The sequence below is a fragment of the Vipera ursinii genome (genome assembly GCF_947247035.1).
Source record: "Vipera ursinii genome assembly, chromosome: 1".
Taxonomy (NCBI): Eukaryota; Metazoa; Chordata; class Lepidosauria; order Squamata; family Viperidae; genus Vipera; species Vipera ursinii.
The window spans coordinates 266,961,461-266,983,042 of record NC_139512.1 but is presented as its reverse complement, the minus strand read 5'-3'; the positions used below and the strand labels follow the sequence as shown (position 1 = coordinate 266,983,042).

General features: G+C 39.2%; 1 protein-coding gene across 1 annotated transcript in view; it reads left to right on the top strand.

Annotated features, from left to right (window-relative positions):
• The window catches only part of MAP3K5 (mitogen-activated protein kinase kinase kinase 5), a 115,246-nt gene that overhangs the window by 15,255 nt on the left and 78,409 nt on the right, over nucleotides 1-21,582 (top strand). The window contains exons 3-4 of the mRNA XM_083368242.1: nucleotides 15,738-15,877; nucleotides 21,151-21,174. Coding sequence (XP_083224368.1) covers nucleotides 15,738-15,877; nucleotides 21,151-21,174 — 164 coding nt within the window. The remainder of the gene's footprint in view (nucleotides 1-15,737; nucleotides 15,878-21,150; nucleotides 21,175-21,582) is intronic.

Sequence of the window (21,582 nt, the reverse complement as noted above, 5' to 3'; positions counted from 1 at the left end):
AGAACAAAATTCCAGAAGCAAGGAGGCCTAATTTAAAAGTTCCCATTCATTTTGTTTGCCAATGTTTCAGCAGATCCACAAGTAGAATCTCCACTGATCTCAGAATGCAGGTATATTGATATGATAAGACATTGAGTAATCTGAAATAGCTTTCTCACAATACAGGGTGGGGGGGAGTTTTTGAAACTACCATTTGCACCAAAAGCAGATTTTTGAAAAACGTGATTTTAATAGAGATGAATATCTATTGAAAGTGGCCTCTATATCCCCCCCCCTTTAGGGTTTTAAATGTTTTCACTAAACCAGTGAATAGGATAGCAAAAACCTCTTACTGGTACTCCTTCCTTAGTGACCGCAATTGGGACTGGCAACACAGTCGCTAAATGAAAAGAAAAAAAAAGTCACATGATTGTAAGTTACGATTTTACTTCTACCTCCCATATTGCACAGCATTAACTCAGCTTGTTGCAAGCAAAAATGCATTCCAGTTGTGAAGTATGTGGACGGTGATGTAATAAGGATGCTGCGTCAGTCATAAATGCACACAAATGGTTGGAAAGCAAATGAATTGTGATCACATGACTGTGGGACGCTGCGATGCTCATTAAGTGTAAGGATGGACCACAAAATTATGTTTTGGCACCATCATAATAACTTCAAACAGTTGCTTCATGAGGCAGTTGGTAAGGAAAAATTACCTGTAAGTGTAAATTGACTACTGAGTAGAACTTCTCCCCGTTTGGCAAAAAGAGGATAAGAAGGCTTGCGTTTAAAGGAACTCTATGGCTTGTTTGTCTTCTGTGGAGTAGAATTTCTACATATCCGTTTTACTGTATTTCCAGAGGTTTACCAGCCACAAGTGCAGTGGTATTCTGGGTTAAAAGTAATCATGCCAGTTGATGGTTTCCACATCTTTTAAGACGTATGGACATGCTGGCTGAAGAATTCAGGGAGTTGGAAGTCCACACATCTTAAAATTGATGAGGTTGAGAAACACCTCTTTAAATTGCAGTCCTGCCAACGTTAAGAATGTCTAGGCATTCGGTGAGACCGATTTTGGAACCAATTCATACTGGATAGACTTGCTTGCACAGTCCCATTGATTTCAGTTGAATTATGCCTTACTTTGCTAGACGTCGTCCGTTGAATCTGCGTTGTAACCAAAGATTAAAGTGATTGTCAAATAAATATGAGTAGATCTCTTGTATGCCAATTTTTGCCCTTGTATATTTTGTTTCATTTATTTTATAAAGGCATTTTTCTCCTGCTCTTCAGCTTTCCAGAATAATAAAAATCTAGCAGCTCTTGTCCTTAGGTTTGCAGATAGAAAAGTGATGATACAGAGAAAATAAGGAACGGGGAGGGTAAAGGAAAACAAGACAGTACAGGGATAAAAATTTTAATGTTTTATGGTTTGTATGGGTGGCCAGTTGTGATTGAAAGGGGCTGCCTGCTGGGAGGTCCAGATGACATCACTTCCACAGCTTGTAAACTTGTTGCTTTTCAAATATCATAGGACATTTGACCCCACTGATTTCTGAGGGAGGAGAAGGGATTTCCCAATGCAGCTGGTAGCAGTGGTAGCATAAGGCAATGATCTAAACCAGGGGTCTTCAAACTTGGCCCTTTTATGACTTGTGGACTTCAACTCCCAGAATTCCTCAGCCAGCGTGCCTGGCTGAGGAATTCTGGGAGTTGAAGTCCACAACTCCTAAAAGGGCCAAGTTTGAAGACCCCTGATCTAAACCTTGAGGCTGATGAGGTGGGAACTAGCATGTTCCCAAGTCAGAGAAAGCTATTATGTAAACATTTCCAAACCACCAAGGGCCACCAAGTAATCCATCATCTATTATTGTGTTTGAGCTGTAGTCTTGTTTGCAGTAAGTATTTTAATTCAGTCCTCTCGTGTCTGGGAATCTTTTTTTTTTTTTTGGCCAGGCTGAGGCACTAAAAATTAAATGTCTGTGGTTTCATGCCATCCCATTTTGCGTAGCCTCAGTGTGCAATATTTGCGCCATCATCTGCACTAAGGTTGAGCCTCTGGCCTTTCATGACGAGTAGAGGCATAGGCCACCAATTCCCCCTTACTCACTTGTTAACATTTCTTGCTTTCTTCATAGAAGTACACAGTAAATACCCCTGACGTCCTTGGAAGTGGAATCCCTTAACCACGTTGGATAGAGCACTGGAAATCCTTGCAAAACTGTCTTGGAACATATTAGAAATAGCATGCAAAAAACATCTATGGGCCTGATGTGATGTGATAGGAATCTTGCTCATGTTAATGTTAGTCAACCAAGATTCCAGCGGGGTGAGAGAATGATAGGAGTTCTATTAAGGAATTGTGCTGTGAAAACGGAAATGAGTTTCTTACGAAAGACACCCATGACTTCTTAGGAAGCTAATTTGGACTCATGCGTTGGTCAGTCAGCTGGAAAAAAACACCTGGATGCATACAGGAAGCACATAAATCATGCAAGCTTATGCATTAAAAGACTCTGAGGAATGCTGGCTTACACGACAGAGACTAATAAAACATTTGAACATTCTTGAAATAGATGTTGCTTGTATCATAATTCCTGTAAAAAGGAGAATAGTAACTGGATCTAGAAAACCTATTTTCACATTATATATACACAGAAAGCCATCCTACGTATAAATTTATGCCCACGTCTCCCCGGTGATGGGGAAATAAGTATGCATCATATTCATACTGTTTTTTGTTTTGTCAATGTAATATTTACTAATCATTTCACCTGAAAACCTGACTAATTCTGGGGAAAACCAAGGTATTATTCAACTTATCTACTTGTTGAATCCAGCCCTTGATTTGGATTTGAGCAGATAAGAAACTGCAAGACATCACATGAAGAATGTTAGGGATGCGTTTTTAAATTGGTTGCTCCTGGAGTAAGCCAAATAGCTCTTGAGGCAGCTAATTTGGGACAACTGGAATATGGTTTCAGTATTCCTGCTGAATTACTAAAGCACCTTCTGTTCTGTCTTCGTGATATAAGCAAGACCAGTCCTCCCTATAGTACATCTCTTAACTCCTCACTAGGGCAAGGAGAGGCCATCCCCTTGATCCAGACATGTCAAACACAAGGCCCGGGGGCCGGATCCGGCCCGCGAAGTGGTTTCATGTGGCCCGCGAAGCCATCCTGGAAACAGTGAGGGAATGGCCCCCACTGCCTTGGCCCTGGCCCAGAGACCCTCCTTCTGCCAGAGACCCTCAGATCTGCCCCACTCCTGCCCAGGCCCCCATGGGCACCCTTGATGCAAACGATGTAGAGCTGGCCACGCCCACCCAGTAGGCCATACGCACTCTAGCCACGCCCACCCAGTAGGCCACGCCCACCCAGCCCCTTGAGGGCAACCACAATGCTGATGCGGCCCTCAATGAAATTGAGTTTGACACCCCCGGCTTGATCTATTCAGAGCCCCTGTTTGGGAGCATAATGCAAAAACGGGGGGGGATAGGAAACCAGACTGCTATACCTCTTTACATATCAAATTAGGACTTGATGCAGGGAAAACAAATCTTTTGCAAAGCAGTTTTAGAGGGGGATCTAAGCAAGGACACTTGTTGATAGTAGCAGACTATCAGTTCATTTAAAAATACCAGCTTTGTATTTATTCTGATATTTGAAATAAACATGTTTTCTTTCTTTTTTTTAAAGGCATAAAGGTAAAAATAAGAGTTTCCTAGGATTCTTGTCTTCCATGTACTCTTTGAGCAGAGAGCCAGATTAGAGACCAAATTATTGCTGTTACAACCTGCAACTACCAGCCACTGCCAGTAAAAAAAAAATGAAAGCAAACCTGTTTATCGTGTTTGTTTAATCTAATTTTGCAGAGAACAGCCTTCATGCAAAGTGTGAACAATCTAATTCAAATGAGTCACATCCGCTTTCAGTTGTGGATTTATAAGTGCAATTTAATCTAACTTAATTACTAGTTGGATATTATGAGGCTTGCAACATATACCTGAATGTTTTTCTCCAAATAATTTTACACACATGCGTTTCCTGCATAGAATATATATTTTACATCTTTTTTTGCTGAGTGTTGTACAGAATGTGAACTGTGAATTGAAGCCACTGGCTAAATCTAGCTTCTTGGGTGACAGCCGCTGTGCTGTTTTCCTGATTGCTGATATATGCACCGGTTGAACTTAAATGTAGCATTGATGGCAAAATGATTTAGCAATAGGCTTTAAAAAGGGGGAAAAAATCTTTATTGGGGATGGGGCCTTGACATGCCTTCATCCATTCACTTGCTAAAGGGGCCCTGTGATAAAGTTGAACAAGTAAGGGCAGGCTACTTCTCATCTGTTCTGTAATTCAGTAGCAATTTTTTTTTTGCCAGGAGGTAGGGAAGTAGATAAATCGATTTAATAATTAAAAAAAAGATTTTTTGGCGGGGTGAACAATTGCAAAGAAATTGGATGAGGTTCCATTTTAAAACAAAAAGCAATGAAAGGATCAATACACCTGCTATTTTATTGCTCAGAATTTTGTTTGGGCAAACTAATCTTAACCCTGGCTGATTGCAAAGGTGAGTTAAAGAAAAAGGAGGAGAAAAGGAAAAGAGGAGACTGTAATTAATACTTGTCTCTTTTCTCTCACTTTTTTCTTTCAAGATTGTAGAAGCCCATGGTTAATCACGCCAGTGGCATGACCCCTTGTTTTGTTTGACATGTCATATTCTAACATACTTACAGATAATAAAGGAGTTTAATTGATATCCCTCCTCTTTTTTTTGTAGTTAGCTTAACATGTTGGAGGACTGGGGTCTGTAGTTTATGAGCGCTGGCATAAAATCGAGGAATGAAGTGCAAGAATTGGGCAAATCAAAAACAAAAATAGATCCCTTTGATTTCTGAGGGTAAACCCCAGTTATATAATGTCAGGAATGCTTAGCCTGAAGGCTGCACTAAGTTTGTGTTACTGTACATCCTTACTGATAGACATCAGTCAGATGCATCTGAGAAGCTCACCAACCAGCCTGTAGAGATTAGATGCTGGCCACTTCATGAATTTAATTTCAGAAAGTCTTTCACGACAGGGGAACGGCCTAACCTTTATTTTAGTTGCCTCCTTCTTGTTCTTTGTCAAGCTCTGTAATAGTAGTTTTGATCTATATTAATCATTAGGGATTATCAATTAACATACGGATATTTTTGACAGTTTTATTCTCATCCCTTTTCTGTATCTTTTTTTTTAACAATACAATAAACTGGCTTGACATTTTCAGCTTTTGCTTTTGTTTCCATTTTCTCAGTTTCCATTTTTCCACAATCCCTTTTTGGTTTTATGGTAATAAATAAATAATTCACTTTTCGGATCATCCTAAATGTTCCGGTTACTTCCCACTTACCTTTAGTTTCCTAGCTTTCTGTGTCCCGCTATTTCCTATTGTCTTGCACTCGATTAAACAAAAGTTTAATTTCCTCTTTACATTTTTCTTCTCCAATGACAAATAGGTTGGTTTCCTTTCAAATGCTCTAAGCCAGTGTTTCCCAACCTTGGTCACTTGAAGATGTGTGGACTTCAACTCCCAGAATTCCCTAGTCAGCTATGCTGAGTGGGGAATTCTGGGAGTTGAAGTCCACACATCTTCAAGTGGCCAAGGTTGGGAAACACTGCTCTAAGCTACTACTTCAGTTCTAGGAAAAAGTGGATCTTTTTTTCCCCTTTAAGAAATACTTTCCCGTATCTAATTGTTCTGTTAAATGTTTATAATTCATATCTAAAATAAATATAGGTGGTGGCAGTCCTAATCAAGCCTTGTATTAAGAGACCAATCCACTTTGGGATCAGAACATTATAACAATATCAGAAAGAAATCTGATTCAACGCATCACATCCAAAATCTTGTCATTCAGTTGCAATAGTGTTTGGAACCTCCACGTAAGGAAAGACATTTTTAACAAATCCTGGAGGTTTGTGAACAGGAAAATGTTTGGCTTTAGAACTGTGCAATTCTTGGGTTTCCTGGCAGAGTTCAGCATATCCAGCTCCAGCTTCAAGATACATGTGACTGAGGTCATCTACCTTTTCCTATTGGGTCTCGCCTGTGGTTTCATAAGAGTTTAAGGATTGCTGTTAAGAACTGTACTGATCTTAAAAGTAGTCTATATGATCATTGTGAAACTATTTAACATACGTAATCCTCCCAATGTATAGGTGTTGTTTGGGATATCCTAGGACCAAATGCTTTCAGTCTACTTCCTGCATGATGTATATAATGGATGGTTATAAAACTGACAACTCACTCAGTAGCATGAAATCCGAAACATGTTGGTCTCTGCAGGGTTCATCTCTTCAAATAGTATTTCAGCTTGCCTCTTTCCAGATGTTCTGAACTTCTTACCAGTCTTCCCACAACCCTAGTGGTTTCTTCTTCTCTTATTAAACTCCCTGGTTACTTAGATCACAGGAAAGACTGTTTGAAAATAGCCCAGCTGCTAAAAACTTGGCTATCTGATAGTCTTCTCCTGGTTAGCTCTAAAGCTATGGAATGCATCTGCAGGGGAAAGCAGATGACAAAACTTGCATAGCAATGTTGTCATGCAACTTCCTCCACTGCTTATACATTCTCATGTGATGTTGCAATGCCAGCATGAAAAGGCAGGGTTTGTGACATGATGTAACAGTGCACATGCTACCCCACAGGGTTGTTGTTGGAGAAGAATAGGGAACATTGTGTACATTGCTTTGTGCCAAATAAAGGTGAGGGGGGAGGGGGGAAATCAAATACTGTAAATTAGTGGTTAGGAACATCTCTGTCCCTAAGCTGTGCCTTTGGCCTTCTCTTCCAGGATCACTAAGCATTTAGTCATTGTTTTAATTATATTTGAATGATACTAATCTTAAGTTGTTATTTTAATTAAATTGATTTTACAGTTACGTTTTACATTGCAACTTTAAAAAATGCTTATAAGCTGCCTTGAGCATCTATGCAAACAGAAAGGCATTTATTCAATAAATTAAATATAATTATCTAAAATAAGCATAACTCATGGCAAAGGATGGAAAAAACTTAGTTCAGAACTTAAGAGGACACAGGTTTAGTAAGGTCAATAGCTGCTCTGCTTGGAAGACAGTGCAATAGGGTGACTTGCAAAAATGCCAAGCTCAAGAAGATCAAAGCAAGAGGGCAGAGAGGGTGACATGCAAAAGAAAACACAGAAAGCAGAAAATAGGCAAGGAGAAGGGTACAAATGGAGAGAAGCAAAAAGAAGTCAAACCCAGGTTTACATTAAAGGCACACACAAACACATGCATACACACACACACACACACACACACACACACACCAGCCAGGTATATTGAGATATCGGATTCCCAATAGAAGAGAGTATTTGTAGCCCAAGGTTGGATTGTGGGGCCCTTGGCACTCTCTGTGACTTTGGTGGTTTTCTTGCAGACGTTTTGTTACCAAATTAAGTAGCATGATGGACCCCATATATTGGATTATAAACCCCATCCCGGCCTAGGCCATTGAATGAGAAAGAAAATGAATTTCTTACAGGAATGCCAAACCCACAGTTCCACTGAAAAAGGTGAAGTATTCTTAACCTCCCTATATGTTGAGTGTTAAGTAGTCAGGGAATATTCCTCTTGCAGTTCTTATTCCATTCCACCCACATCCCAAAGCTCACTTTTTTTCTATAACTAGGAGAATTTATCATTCTCTGTACTGGCTTGGTTCTGTAAGAGCACCTTTTCTTTTTTTTCCAAAATGTGTAGAAATACTTTTAGCCTATCTTTCCTCAAATATTTAAAGAGAGCTGGGGAAAATCACAAGCACAAAAATTATGCTGAGGTTCCTTCTTCAATGTTATGTGATCTCTCATTTCTGTTTCCAGCTTCTGAGGTTTCAGTGCCAGCTAAGTGGGAAGTTTTTTTTAAAAAAAATTCATTTATTACAATTCCCTACTTGTTCTAGTTGTTCTTCTGAAATGTTACCTTTTTAGAAATGTCTTATTATTTAGAAATGTCTTATTATCATTGTCATATCTGCAGCTGAAATAAAAAGGGAAACTGGAGATGGGGATCAAAAGGAATGCAAAGCCTTTTCTTCTGCGAGGTGAAGGCAATGCCCCTAGTTTTCCAAATTTGATCGAGCTTCTGAGCTAGGAAACCTTTCTGGCTTCCATTATCAACCCATGGAAAGGGATTTATTTTTCTCCCCCCCCCATTTCATTGAAAATGCATTTACAAGACTGAAGCGATATTTTAATTTTTAAAATATTTGCCCAAGAAGCTGCTTGAAAGAGTAATTGAAGTACATATTAGAAAATTTTAAAAGGTGCATATTTATAGGGATAAAGATTATACTGGTAAAGGCATTTGTTGCAGGATAGATGTATTCTGTCAACTGCATGGCAGGGCCTAAAACCCAACCCGTGTATCTTGTAAGCAACAAAAACATTAAAAGAATTCCCTCCTCTGTACCTTGAGTGGAACATGCTTCTCACAGCACATTGCTACTGTGCTTTTAGTTTTCTATGCCAATACGCCTCACCCACCATCTGCCTTTCACTTTCCCCCAGTCAGCAGTAGCTAGTTCCTGAAAGCATTTGTGATCTGCAATTGGAGAAGAGAAACTGAAAGGAAATAATTTAGATTTGAAGTGGGTTGAAAAGAGGATGCCAAACCATGAGGTTGGGATGAGCCAGAAGTTAGTAACAAGAGGAGAGTCATTAAGGGCATCTAGTTCTAGTGAAAGTTTTGCTCATCTTTGGTAAAAGTTGAACCTTTTCCAGTGAGGGGGAAAAAAAAGACAGAACTGGGAAAGCACAAAATTGGTTCATTTATTTTTCCCCCCTCAGCTCATTCATATCCTGCTTTCTCCCCAGAGGAGTTATAAATACATGACAGTATTGTGTATTTCCCCCGCCCCCGATAAAACGTTGATGAACCAACCATGGGATTTCAGAAGTACACCTTAGTTTGGGAAGCAGTTGTATTTAAAAAGAAATAACTGAGAATCTTTCCATGTCTTAAAAACCACAATGGAAAGGACAAACGAAAAGTTCTGTAAACAGGGGACTACCCCAGCGGAACTGTCAAAGTTCATGTTGCATCATCAGGAATGATATACATCAACACAAATTAGCAGAGAAAATGCCTGAATGAATTTGTTTGGATAGAACAGGGGTGTCAAACTCAATTTCATTGAGGGCCGCGTCAGCATTGCGATTGCCCTCAGGGGGCCAGGTGGGTATGGCCAGGGTGGGCGTGGCCTACTGGGTGGGCGTGGCTAGAGTGTGTATGGCCTACTGGGTGGGCATGGCCAGCTCTACATCGTTCGCATCAAGGGTGCCTATGGGGGCCTGGGCAGGAATGGGACAGATCTGAGGGTCTCTGGCAGAAGGAGGGTCTCTGGGCCAGGGCCAAGGCAATGGGGGCCGTTCCCTCACTGTTTCCAGGATGGCTTCGCGGACCGCATGAAACCACTTCGCGGGCTGGATCCAGCCCCCGGGCCTTGTGTTTGACATGTCTGGGATAGAGTGTATGCATTGTATGGATTCTGTATACTCAGGGAATTGATATCAATTATTCCAGAAGCAAGTACATGTAAAGGAAATACCTCCTCGTTGATAAAATTCTTCATTGAGGCCTTTAAAGATATGTAAAGATAGTTAAAAATATTAAGCTAAGAACAGTGACAGATCTTTGCTTTTTACAGTCCAGGATTGGCAGTCGGAATTGTTGTCTACTACAATTGAGGGATTTTATTGATTTCTTTACATAGATTTAGAGAACACCCAAGCCAGTAGAATACAATACACTAGAAATATAAATGATGTACATCCCAAAAGAGAAAAAAATGTACAAAGCAGCACACGTCAGTCATATTTTAATTAAGTAACATATCAGTTGGAGAACCAAAATAAGTGAATAAGACTTTTTTTTTTCTGGTGCCTTCAGGTTAGGTGTTTTTTTTTTTTTAAACTCCTGGTAATTGTTTGGACATGTCTCTGCAGCTTTCTTGGTTTTTCCCTTGCCTGCTTCCTGTGGCTGAGAGAGAATGACTGGCCCAAGATACCTAGTAGGCTAAGAATTCATAATTTTCTGGTTTCTATCCTGCTGCCTTAAGTACTACACCAAACTGGCTCCAAATATTAATAAGGCACTGCAGTTATATTTATTTATACTGTCTTTCTCTCAACCTTAATTTTGGGAAGAGAACAATTGTAAATCTGCTTGGCATGCCTACTTAGTAATGCAAGCTTTCCCTGGAGCGATATAGATTTATTTTACATGCTAGAGATTCTTAATACAATGATTTTTAAACTTATGTAGTAGTTGCAGGGATATGAAAGTGGTAGCTGAATTTAGTCAAGAGTTTTACAGAAGAGTAACACATGGGTAGATTGCCTTGGTCTTTCAAATGTTTGGCGTTAATGTCTGCAGGGAGAACAAGAGGGTCAAAATAACAGGCAGTGTTGCAATTTCAGGATTCAAGCCTTGCTCCTTTTCAGTGCATGTCATAATGTTGCATGAATGTTCAAAAGGCACAGACATTCATGTGGCTTTCCTCATTTTAACAAAACTTGTAAGAGTCCGCTGTCCCTTTGATTTTAGCCACATTAAATGATATCTGACATAGTTTGAAATTTCAAACGTTCGGAGCATACCAAGTTTATTCTTTGAATTTTTCAGTCCTGTAAATTGGACATTACAGTCACAAGTGCAATGCTAAATACAGATCTAAAACATCTTATTTATAAAAATACCTTTTGAGCCAACAAAACTTGGTCATGGATTGGGTAATTCGCCTTCAGAGAAGCAAGTGTTTGTAACTAGCTATACCTAGCATAATAGCCATTTTGTGACTGTGCCTACTTCAGGCTGTTAATATTCCATACCCCTCCGCCCGCCTTCTGATTTCTTACCAATGCACTTAATTATAAATCTCCCTGTAGCTCTTTCTTCTCTTCCCACTGAAAGAATCGAAGTTGGTCTCTCTTTGCCTGAATAGTATTCCTTTTAAGCTAATTAATGGGTGAGGCTGGAATTCATAGCTCCCCAGTCACAGGCTAGCTTAGCTCTAGAAACACAGTTTTCATTTTAAAAAAAAAAGGCTGACTTATTGGCTTGCATAGACAAGTTTCCAGAAATGGAATGCACATTTTCCCACATACTTACAGAAATATCCTGTGGTTTAGGCAGAATAGCCAGTAAAACACTTGAAGGTCTATTATTTAATTTTGTTAATAATTGTTCTCTTTTAACCTTGTGAATTAAAAGAGTGCCCAGCAGATAAAATGCAACTTTTAATTTTGTATATATTTCTTTTTTATTGAGTTTAAGTATAGCAAGAAAAAGAACGTAACAGAAAGATAATAGTGATGGTAAAACATACTGTTCTGTACCAGCCTGCTACCGGCCCTGCAGAAAAGGCAGGGACAACCCCTCCACAAACGGCAAGAGGCTGGAACTACGCCTGCCAAATTTATAGCTACAAAAACAAACAAGACACGAACCAAGAAACAGGAACTTTAAGAAACATGAACCATCCGAGCGGTTGCCTTCAGCAAACCAGCCCTCCCAGACATTACCCTTATATAGAGTTCAGTGCGTGGCTTCTCTCTGCCTCCTTCCGAGAAGCCCCATTGCCTTCCTCTGTTTACTCCTAATTGACTGCCTCCTGCGTCGGGCGTCCTTGAACAGGACCAGCTGTGGGTCATCTTCATCCACACTGTCAGGCTCACACAGCTGGGTCTCCTTGGTGACCAAGTGGGAGGGGCCTGCTGAGGGCTATCATCAGCAAGATCTTCAACCCCCTCAGCAAGGTCTTCAACACTCCCCTCCTCCTCTGAGTCGTCCGACCCAACTGCCGAACCCACAGGCTGACCCTGAATCACAACACATACATTCTCAAAGAGAAAAAACACACATGAAAATGCTTTAATAAAAACATGAAAGAAATGCAACAGATAACCATTATATCATAACAAACAATTACAGTACTATATAAACTGCATGTAAATGGAAATATTATTCAAGTATGCATATATTTCTAATACATTGATACAACTGTCTTTTTTTTAACCTATTGATTTCCGTATAAATGAATTCCATTTTTCATTATATTTGTCTACACCGGGGTCTTCGAACTTGGCCCTTTTATGATTTGTGGACTTCAACTCCCAGAATTCCTCAGCCAGCATGCCTGGCTGAGGAATTCTGGGAGTTGAAGTCCACAAGTCATAAAAGGGCCAAGTAAGGCAATCTACTCATAAGTGGCAAGTACAATCAGGTCTTCAATCCATTGGATAAATGGAGCCATACGTTTATCTTTCCTATACTGCAATATCTATCTTCTAATTAGAATAATGACATGGAGGACCCATTTGCAATCTGTATGCTACTAAAACTTTAAAACTTCTTGATACTTTGTAACCTTCAGTTGTATCATAAACAATTTTTTGAATCAATGTGCCTCAGATGGTCTAATTTACAGAATCCTTCCAAAATCTGGGACCTATGATTTCTGTGGGATTGAAATTTGGCAAAGTTGTGGCTACTTCAGTGCCACACTTTCCAACTACACTTCCCAGAAACCAGTAGGATGCATGGCATGAGGGGCATGTCCTCGCCCTCTTTCCAACCTCCCTCTGTCGTCTGTGCCCAATCAACTGACAGCAGGGCTTAATGAGTGAATGGCCATTGGCTGCTTTGAAATGAGTCCCAAATTTGCAATATCTTAACTGCAGTGGCCACTGAAGGAAGAATGAAGGAGCAATTCAAATAGCTCCTGGCAAGCTAGGACCGGCTGGGGGATGCCGGCAGGTGACAGGAGCCTTCTTGCTCCCTGGAGGAAGGGAGTCCTTGGGAACATGTCAGAATGGGGAGCAGGGATGCGGATTTCTTTGTGGTCCATGGCCCTTTGTTTCCCCTACCCACAACAAAGTGGCAGGCAGTTCCATGGGTCAGCTGAAGGGGAGGAGGAGGGGGCTTCACTGGAGTTATCCTGAATGCCATGAATGGAGGGGCAATGGCACAAGCCTATATTATGTTTGGAAAGAAGAAGGTTGAGAGGGTGATTCAAATGCCTGCTGATAAGGTAGGGCAGGCTGGAGGGGCACAAGCAGTGAACAGGTGAGCCCTCTTCCTTCCTTTGAGTACAAGGAATAAAATAAATATGGAAAGTAGTATGTAAGAGCAGCTGGCTTGTGTCATCATTCAGCGATGGCCAATGAGACCAATATAGAATCCAAATAAAACACAAGTAGAAACTTACTTGATTGCATTATCATTTAAAAAAATGCCCTATTAAAGCCAAACATGTTTGGGCAGCTTAAACAATAATACAATTAGATCAGCTCTAGAGTAACTTTTGCAGTTTCCTATTGGATGGAACCTTTAGTGCAGACATGTCAAACAAAAGGCCCTGGGGCCAGATCCGGCCCGCGAAGTGGTTTCATGCGGCCCGTGAAGCCATCCTGGAAACAGTGAGGGTACAGGCCCCACTGCCTTGGCTCTGGCCCAGAGACCCTTCTCCTGCCAGAGACCCTCAGATCTGTCCCACTCCTGCCCAGGCCTCCATAGGCACCCTTGATGCAAACGATGTAGAGCTGGCCACGCCCACCCAGGCCATACGCACTTTAGACACGCCCACCCAGTAGGCCACACCCACCCAGGCCACACCCACCCGGCTCCCTGAGGGCAACCACAATGCTGATGTGGCCCTCAATTAAATTGAGTTTGACACCCCTGCTTTAGTGAGTCTTGTTGAAAACTCAGTTTTTTGATTTTTGGATGACTTGGATGATAAAGTACCTTTAGCGTATCAGCTTCATTTGGATCAATTTTGATTGTAGCTTGAGATATAGCCTCTTTGTCTTTATGAAAATGCATAATTATCACTGTAATTTTATCATGTATTGTTGTGTCATATTAAGGCAAACAGCGGACTTAGCAATTCCTTGGTTTAAAGGTTATAAATCATATTGCTTAATAAATGATTTTAAGAGAGATTTGTGGCCCTTCGAAATAATCTCTTATTATTTTGCACTTCAAGATCATGAATATTCCCTGATAATATATTCTATCTCTGTCCTGTGAGCATCAATGCCTAATTTATAATATATCTTAAATCATATTTATGCTGAACTTTAGTATTCCCTGAATAATTTGAATTTGAATGTATTCCACAAATATCTTCAAAGATACAGAATGTGCTGCTTTTGTTTCATTATACCTTGGAGTAAAATGGGTTTTCAGCTTTCACTCTAATCCACAGCAAGTATTGAAAATGTTGACTGTTATGCTGACCTGACTTCTCTAAACAAGTTTTACACAGATGTTGTTGAAATATGTTGTTACATCCAAATTGATAACTGCATTAAGGTTTATAATAGCATTTTTAAATATAAGGAAAATATTTCAGCATTCATTTCGCTTTTTCTTTCTCAAAAAAGAAATAAAGAAGTCTGTTGTTGTTCGTACAGCATGATTTTGGAAAGTTTAAGGAATACTGGCTTGTAGAAATATGTATTCATCATGAGACATGGTCCATAATCCATAATGGAAACCCACTTTTAACAGAATTGGATAAAATTTACAGGTACAGTAGATTATTTCCTTGGGAGCACTTATCTAGAAAGAAGTCCTGTGAGAAATGGAAAAATCATGGCTTGGTTACTGCTAAATCAGCTAAATCAGAATTTTCTTTACAGCAGGTATAATTCCATTAGAAGCAACTGCAGTGCAAGGCTGAATTCGCTCCCCTAAAGGGTAGCTAATGAGGTCCGTGAAACAATTTTTGAATTGTCCGTAATCTTGATTTTTTTTAAAAAAGCTCATTTGGTGGCACTGGAGCATTCCAGATCATCAAGGAGAGAACTCATGTGAAGCCCTTTGCAATTATTTGTTAAAGAAGACTTTATAATTATTGATTTGTGCTCCTTTGAAGACTTTCCTTAGTGGCAACAAGATTCTCACAAAAACCCAGTTTCTTCATACCATTGATCTCATCCTAAGTCTTTACCTGAGGGGAATCTTCCATGTGCTCAAAGGTGCAAGCAGTTCCTCTTAGTCAATCATCTATGTATGTTACAATATGACCCAGAATTGACCATTGTAAATAAATGTAGACACGTTGCAATGGAAAGGGTTTGAAAGTACTTGGTTTTAGATCCGCGTGGAAACACTGTATGAAGTTTATTTAGCTATGCAACTTTAGAGCCAAATGGGGTGAAGTGCCAGGAATCTTATGGGGCCATCAAAGGAAAGCTATAAATGCCACATATTTCCAATTGCAGTGAAAGACCACTCCAGACATTGAATTCACAAGCATGAAATGTTGCATTCCGGTGGTCCTTCTCTGTCCGTGTGCTTCAAAGCAAGCAGCGTTTGAGGGCTGCTTACTTGATATTTCAGTCTTTGCCTCTTTATTCTAAATGGGAATTCCTCACCCACTGTGGATCCCCCCCAAGCACAATCATGCTGAAGAAAAATAGCGAAGGAGGTTATCTTTGTGCAGAAAGATTAAAGGTTATCTTTGTGCAGTAAAGGTTATCTTTGTGTAGTATTAAAAAAAGTCTACATTTCATTCTAGTTTGCAGTCGTAGTTGTTTTTCCAATAATGTTTTCAAGATATAGTCTTTTCAGGGTGTCAGCTAACTTAAAATAATTACTGAGAGAAATCAACAGGTTAGCAGCAGATCTCTTTTGAGTGCTGAACTTGATTAGCGTATATTTTGATCTTCCTTGCAGATATTGCCGTGGTGGAAATGAGCGATGCTTTCCGTCAGCCCTCCCTCTTCTATCACCTGGGAGTCCGAGAGAGCTTCAGTATGGCCAACAACATTATTCTCTACTGTGATACAAACACAGATTCTCTGCAATCCTTGAAGGTACAGATGCCTTTCTAAAACTAAGGCAGAGTTTGGGTAGAAAAAAAGACAGACTGGAGAAAGATACAGAGAAATGTGTCATTGTGTTGTGTGGAATTGTTGGTACCTACGCAATTCTCAGTTTCAGTTGCTGCCAGGATATCCTAGCAAGGGGTAGGCAACCTCGGCTCTTTTATGACTTATGGACTCCCAGAATTCCTGAGCCAGCATGGCTCAGCTTGGAAACCTCTCTCTTTCCCCTCAGCATAGCTGACTCAGGAATTCTGGGAGTTGAAGTCCGTGAGTCATAAAAGAGCCGAGGTTGCCTACCCCTGTCCTAGAAGCTTGGAAACAGCTGAGGGTTCTTGTGTGCTATGCAGACACAGCCTGTCTGAAAAGTCCCATGTTGGAACAAGATTGATGTAGGAAGTGAGGTTAGAAGTAGAACTATCTCAGAAATTGAAGCTCTCCACATGTGTAAGCCTCTTGTTCTTGGCCTTTCTGTGGTTCTGTTTCTATTTCTTTCCATGAATTTGAAGAAAATTCTCCTCCAGTCTCAAGCAGCTGTGGATTATAAAAATAATGACTTTATTAAGCAAAGGGAGGAAGTATATTTAAAATTGACCTTTTTTCTTTTTTAAAAAAAAATCCCTTGAATTTTTCTACTAAGTTTTGTTTTCTAAGAAGCTGCCTTAAATTCTTACTATGGTTAGACTTCTAAGTGGCTTATTGCTAAATCATTTTAATATGAAAAATTCAAGAGGTGTATTTCACAGCACATGTATCTGGAGTCTAGAATTTAACCCATTTCCTGGATCATATACATTGAGCTTGCATACCACAGTGAATAAAAAAAATAAAAGTCTAAACTAATCAAGCCTCACAAATTGTGCCAGTGTTTTATAGCTGCCCTACAAATATTAGTTCTGCAAAGACAGTGACTGATTACTTGTTGTTCCTTGGAATCCAATATTGTGCAAAGGTGCATATCAAAACAGTTTAGTAAGACACATAAAGAAGAACAAATCCATGAAATTTTTGGGGGGGATACACCTAACATTGCTGGAAAGAACCTAGAATATTACAGTTACACTAAGATAGCTTTCATTTACAATATCTATGACAGATGCCTATTTAGCATATGCTGATTTAGGAAATTCTAAGAAAAGCATACGTAGTTCTTTTTAGGTAGATCAGGTCATCATCACACTGATCTGATAGTTAAAGAGATTTTTATACTATTACATTTTCGATACCTTCTGAGAGTGTATTTAGCAACTAACATTATTGTCTTGCACCTCTCAACCCCTGCTTGCATATGCATATTTATTTATTTATTTATTTCTATTTATATACCACCTTTTTCCCGAGGGACTCAAGGCGGTTTACAGGGCAATTTAAAACAATACAATATATATACAGATAACATTAAATTAAATTAAATAGCCCCAAAATAATTAAAAATTAAAACCATTAACCCAAAAACCCTCAGTCCAGGCCGGCAAGCTCGAATAGCCATGTCTATTTCAGACAGATCCAGAAATGCACAACACAATTCATTGGTTGATTGTATTATATTAAACTTAATTTTTCAGTAGTTTTATTGTATTCTAGTCTCCGCATATTCTTAATGTTATTCTTATGTTACTTATTTGTGTATTTAAATTGTTTATATATTGCCTATCTTGCCATGTGTTCCTAAGAGTTCGCAACATTAAAATGCATGTCACGTAGGTTTAAACTGCAATCAGATTGATCAGATAAGAAGAATGAAACAGCCCAGAATGTGTAAACCTTGTGGAAGTATACCATCTTGAGACATCAAATGTGAAGATAAAGGAACATGTTTTCAGCTTGTTTGTCAGTTGTAATAAGGTTAACACAAGCTTTATCTCGAGAGGGAGGGTGTTTCACAGAGTAAGAACCACAACAAAAAAATACTTTCTTGTTGCTTAATACCAGCTGAATGTACAAAAGATGTGAGAAAAGAGGATGATTTGTACTAATGGTTGCATCAGTTGGGTTGACCTACATGACAGATAGCATATGGTAGAACAGTTATTTGTGTCTTGGCCTTTAGAAGTTCTGACTATACAAGGCAATCAAAAAAAGTATCACTTCTTTTCTTTCATGACCAGGAAAAAAATGGGATTGTGATCCCATGTTTTTAGCAGGATAACATATCAACGTTAAGTTGTAGATACATTTTATTTGTGAAACCCAGCTTCAGGTATCACTCTTTCAAAGATATGTTCATTCCCTTCAGTGTCCAAATGCAATTTAAGTGTATTTCAGACTGATCAATACTTGTCAAAAAGTTATCATCTCTATCGGGAAATTGAGACATTGAGACATTCTGTATGCGTCATTCATTAAAAAGCCTTTGGATAGGCAGTTGCATTTTATTGCTCCACCTGAAACTAAATCTCTCCCTGACAAAATTCTCCTTTCTGTATAACAGTAGCAACAAATATAAATCTATTAAAATGTTATTATCTGTAGTCCACACCAGTTGAGTGCCAGGAAAATCAGGAGATCCAGACCGTTCAAATGGATATAAAGATTAATTGTAAGCTTGAGCTCTCTACAAGAATCTGAACTACTAACGGCCAAGGGAAATTAGCGGGAGATAAGAGTAGAAGGAATTCAAGTTGGGCTGGACTTAGATCTCTTGTGACTGATAGCATGTTTGACCCCTTCCTTGGGTTAAGCCTGGTCATCTCCTACATGATCTGTCTATGTACATGTAGGACTTAAGCCAGATAGGAATGGCGATACTAACTTTTTCTTTTCATGTACAAACATGTGCTTTTATTTATTTTTACTCCTCAGATTCCTCAGAAGTATTTTAGGTGGGGCGCATGTAGTTGGAATTTTACTCATATGCTTCATACTGAAGATTTTAAGAAGAAATGTTTCATATTCAGAAACATTGTGATACATAGGAGACTACGCCATCATGTTGCTGTCAGTTGTAGCCAATTGTGATGCTGTTATAAATAATAGCTGATGAATATGAGGTCTCCAGTAACAAATAGTACTATTTTTAGCAAAGGCACAAAACAGCATTGTTCCACTGAACAGTTAGGATGAGAGCATTCGATCCGGGTACGATAAGGATTTAGGTTTCTTTTTCCATTTTGATTGGTTCTTCTTTTTGGCTGATGTCATAAATAATTAGAAGGTGCAAAATTAACAGGTCTGAAATAGACAAGGATCTTGGTGTGCCAGTGCTGGCATGCTATTAGCTCAGTTTTACATCAGCGTAAATATTCAGAATAGACATGAAAGCATATCAATTAATTAATAAATAACATTGCTCTGTAAATGGTTGTGATGTAAGTATTATTTGGTAATATTTTTCACCATCTAGTTATTTCTTTTTTGCCCTTCATTTTTAATTGATACACTTGAACTTAACTCATGAAGCTTTTCTTACAGGGAGTGCAGAATTATTAGGCAAATGAGTATTTTGACCACATCATCCTCTTTATGCATGTTGTCTTACTCCAAGCTGTATAGGCTCGAAAGCCTACTACCAATTAAGCATATTAGGTGATGTGCATCTCTGTAATGAGAAGGGGTGTGGTCTAATGACATCAACACCCTGTATCAGGTGTGCATAATTATTAGGCAACTTCCTTTCCTTTGGCAAAATGGGTCAAAAGAAGGACTTGACAGGCTCAGAAAAGTCAAAAATAGTGAGATATCTTGCAGAGGGATGCAGCACTCTTAAAATTGGAAAGCTTCTGAAGCGTGATCATCGAACAATCAAGCGTTTCATTCAAAATAGTCAACAGGGTCGCAAGAAGCGTGTGGAGAAACCAAGGCGCAAAATAACTGCCCATGAACTGAGAAAAGTCAAGCGTGCAGCTGCCAAGATGCCACTTGCCACCAGTTTGGCCATATTTCAGAGCTGCAACGTCACTGGAGTGCCCAAAAGCACAAGGTGTGCAATACTCAGAGACATGGCCAAGGTAAGAAAGGCTGAAAGACGACCACCACTGAACAAGACACACAAGCTGAAACGTCAAGACTGGGCCAAGAAATATCTCAAGACTGATTTTTCTAAGGTTTTATGGACTGATGAAATGAGAGTGAGTCTTGATGGGCCAGATGGATGGGCCCGTGGCTGGATTGGTAAAGGGCAGAGAGCTCCAGTCCGACTCAGATGCCAGCAAGGTGGAGGTGGAGTACTGGTTTGGGCTGGTATCATCAAAGATGAGCTTGTGGGGCCTTTTCGGGTTGAGGATGGAGTCAAGCTCAACTCCCAGTCCTACTGCCAGTTTCTGGAAGACACCTTCTTCAAGCAGTGGTACAGGAAGAAGTCTGCATCCTTCAAGAAAAACATGATTTTCATGCAGGACAATGCTCCATCACACGCGTCCAAGTACTCCACAGCGTGGCTGGCAAGAAAGGGTATAAAAGAAGGAAATCTAATGACATGGCCTCCTTGTTCACCTGATCTGAACCCCATTGAGAACCTGTGGTCCATCATCAAATGTGAGATTTACAAGGAGGGAAAACAGTACACCTCTCTGAACAGTGTCTGGGAGGCTGTGGTTGCTGCTGCACGCAATGTTGATGGTGAACAGATCAAAACATTGACAGAATCCATGGATGGCAGGCTTTTGAGTGTCCTTGCAAAGAAAGGTGGCTATATTGGTCACTGATTTGTTTTTGTTATGTTTTTGAATGTCAGAAATGTATATTTGTGAATGTTGAGATGTTATATTGGTTTCACTGGTAAAAATAAATAATTGAAATGGGTATATATTTGTTTTTTGTTAAGTTGCCTAATAATTATGCACAGTAATAGTCACCTGCACACACAGATATCCCCCTAAAATAGCTATAACTAAAAACAAACTAAAAACTACTTCCAAAAATATTCAGCTTTGATATTAATGAGTTTTTTGGGTTCATTGAGAACATGGTTGTTGTTCAATAATAAAATTAATCCTCAAAAATACAACTTGCCTAATAATTCTGCACTCCCTGTATTTGCTTATGCCCATTCCAAAAAAAGCTTCATCTGTTTAACCTTTTGACTTAATAACGTGATAAATTTTAGTCATACTTAAAACCCTTTCATTCAGCAACTAATATAATGCTAATATAATGTAGCACCTACCAGCAATTTGTTTTTATGCCAAGCAACAGATTTTTGTGAAGAAAATCTAAAATTCCTAGAACAAACAAAAGTAGGTGTATTTTTTGTTAAGTTTACAATAAGTAGATGCATACATTGTTCATGGGTAGTTCTCTCATCTGTTTTTTTTTCCCCTTCACAGGAAATTATTTGCCAGAAGAATAATGTAAGTATGTTTTAAAAAACAAAAGTGAAATTTCAGCATCTGCTGTATATATTTCTGAAATGTGCAAAGTTCCTTATTGGTTGATAACTTGTCTGAAGATGTAATTGTAATTCTACTGATTCTTCTATTAAATCATATAACTATAAAGTCATTCAGTTCAATTCCCAGCAGAATTTTTTTGGAACCTTAATAGATTTGATACTTGGTATTGTATTAATCAGTTTACTTTATCTTTGTCTGTTTTTAAGATTTGCTGTTTTCTTCAAATGAACAATCTTTCTTATGCTCTTCATACTCTCTTTATTCATTTTATTCTTACAACTTCCCACTGAGTTTCTTTCAACCTAGTTTTCCTTTCCTGCGTCTGCATTTGCAAGCTGTATTCAGACAGATGCATTTCCTGTCTCA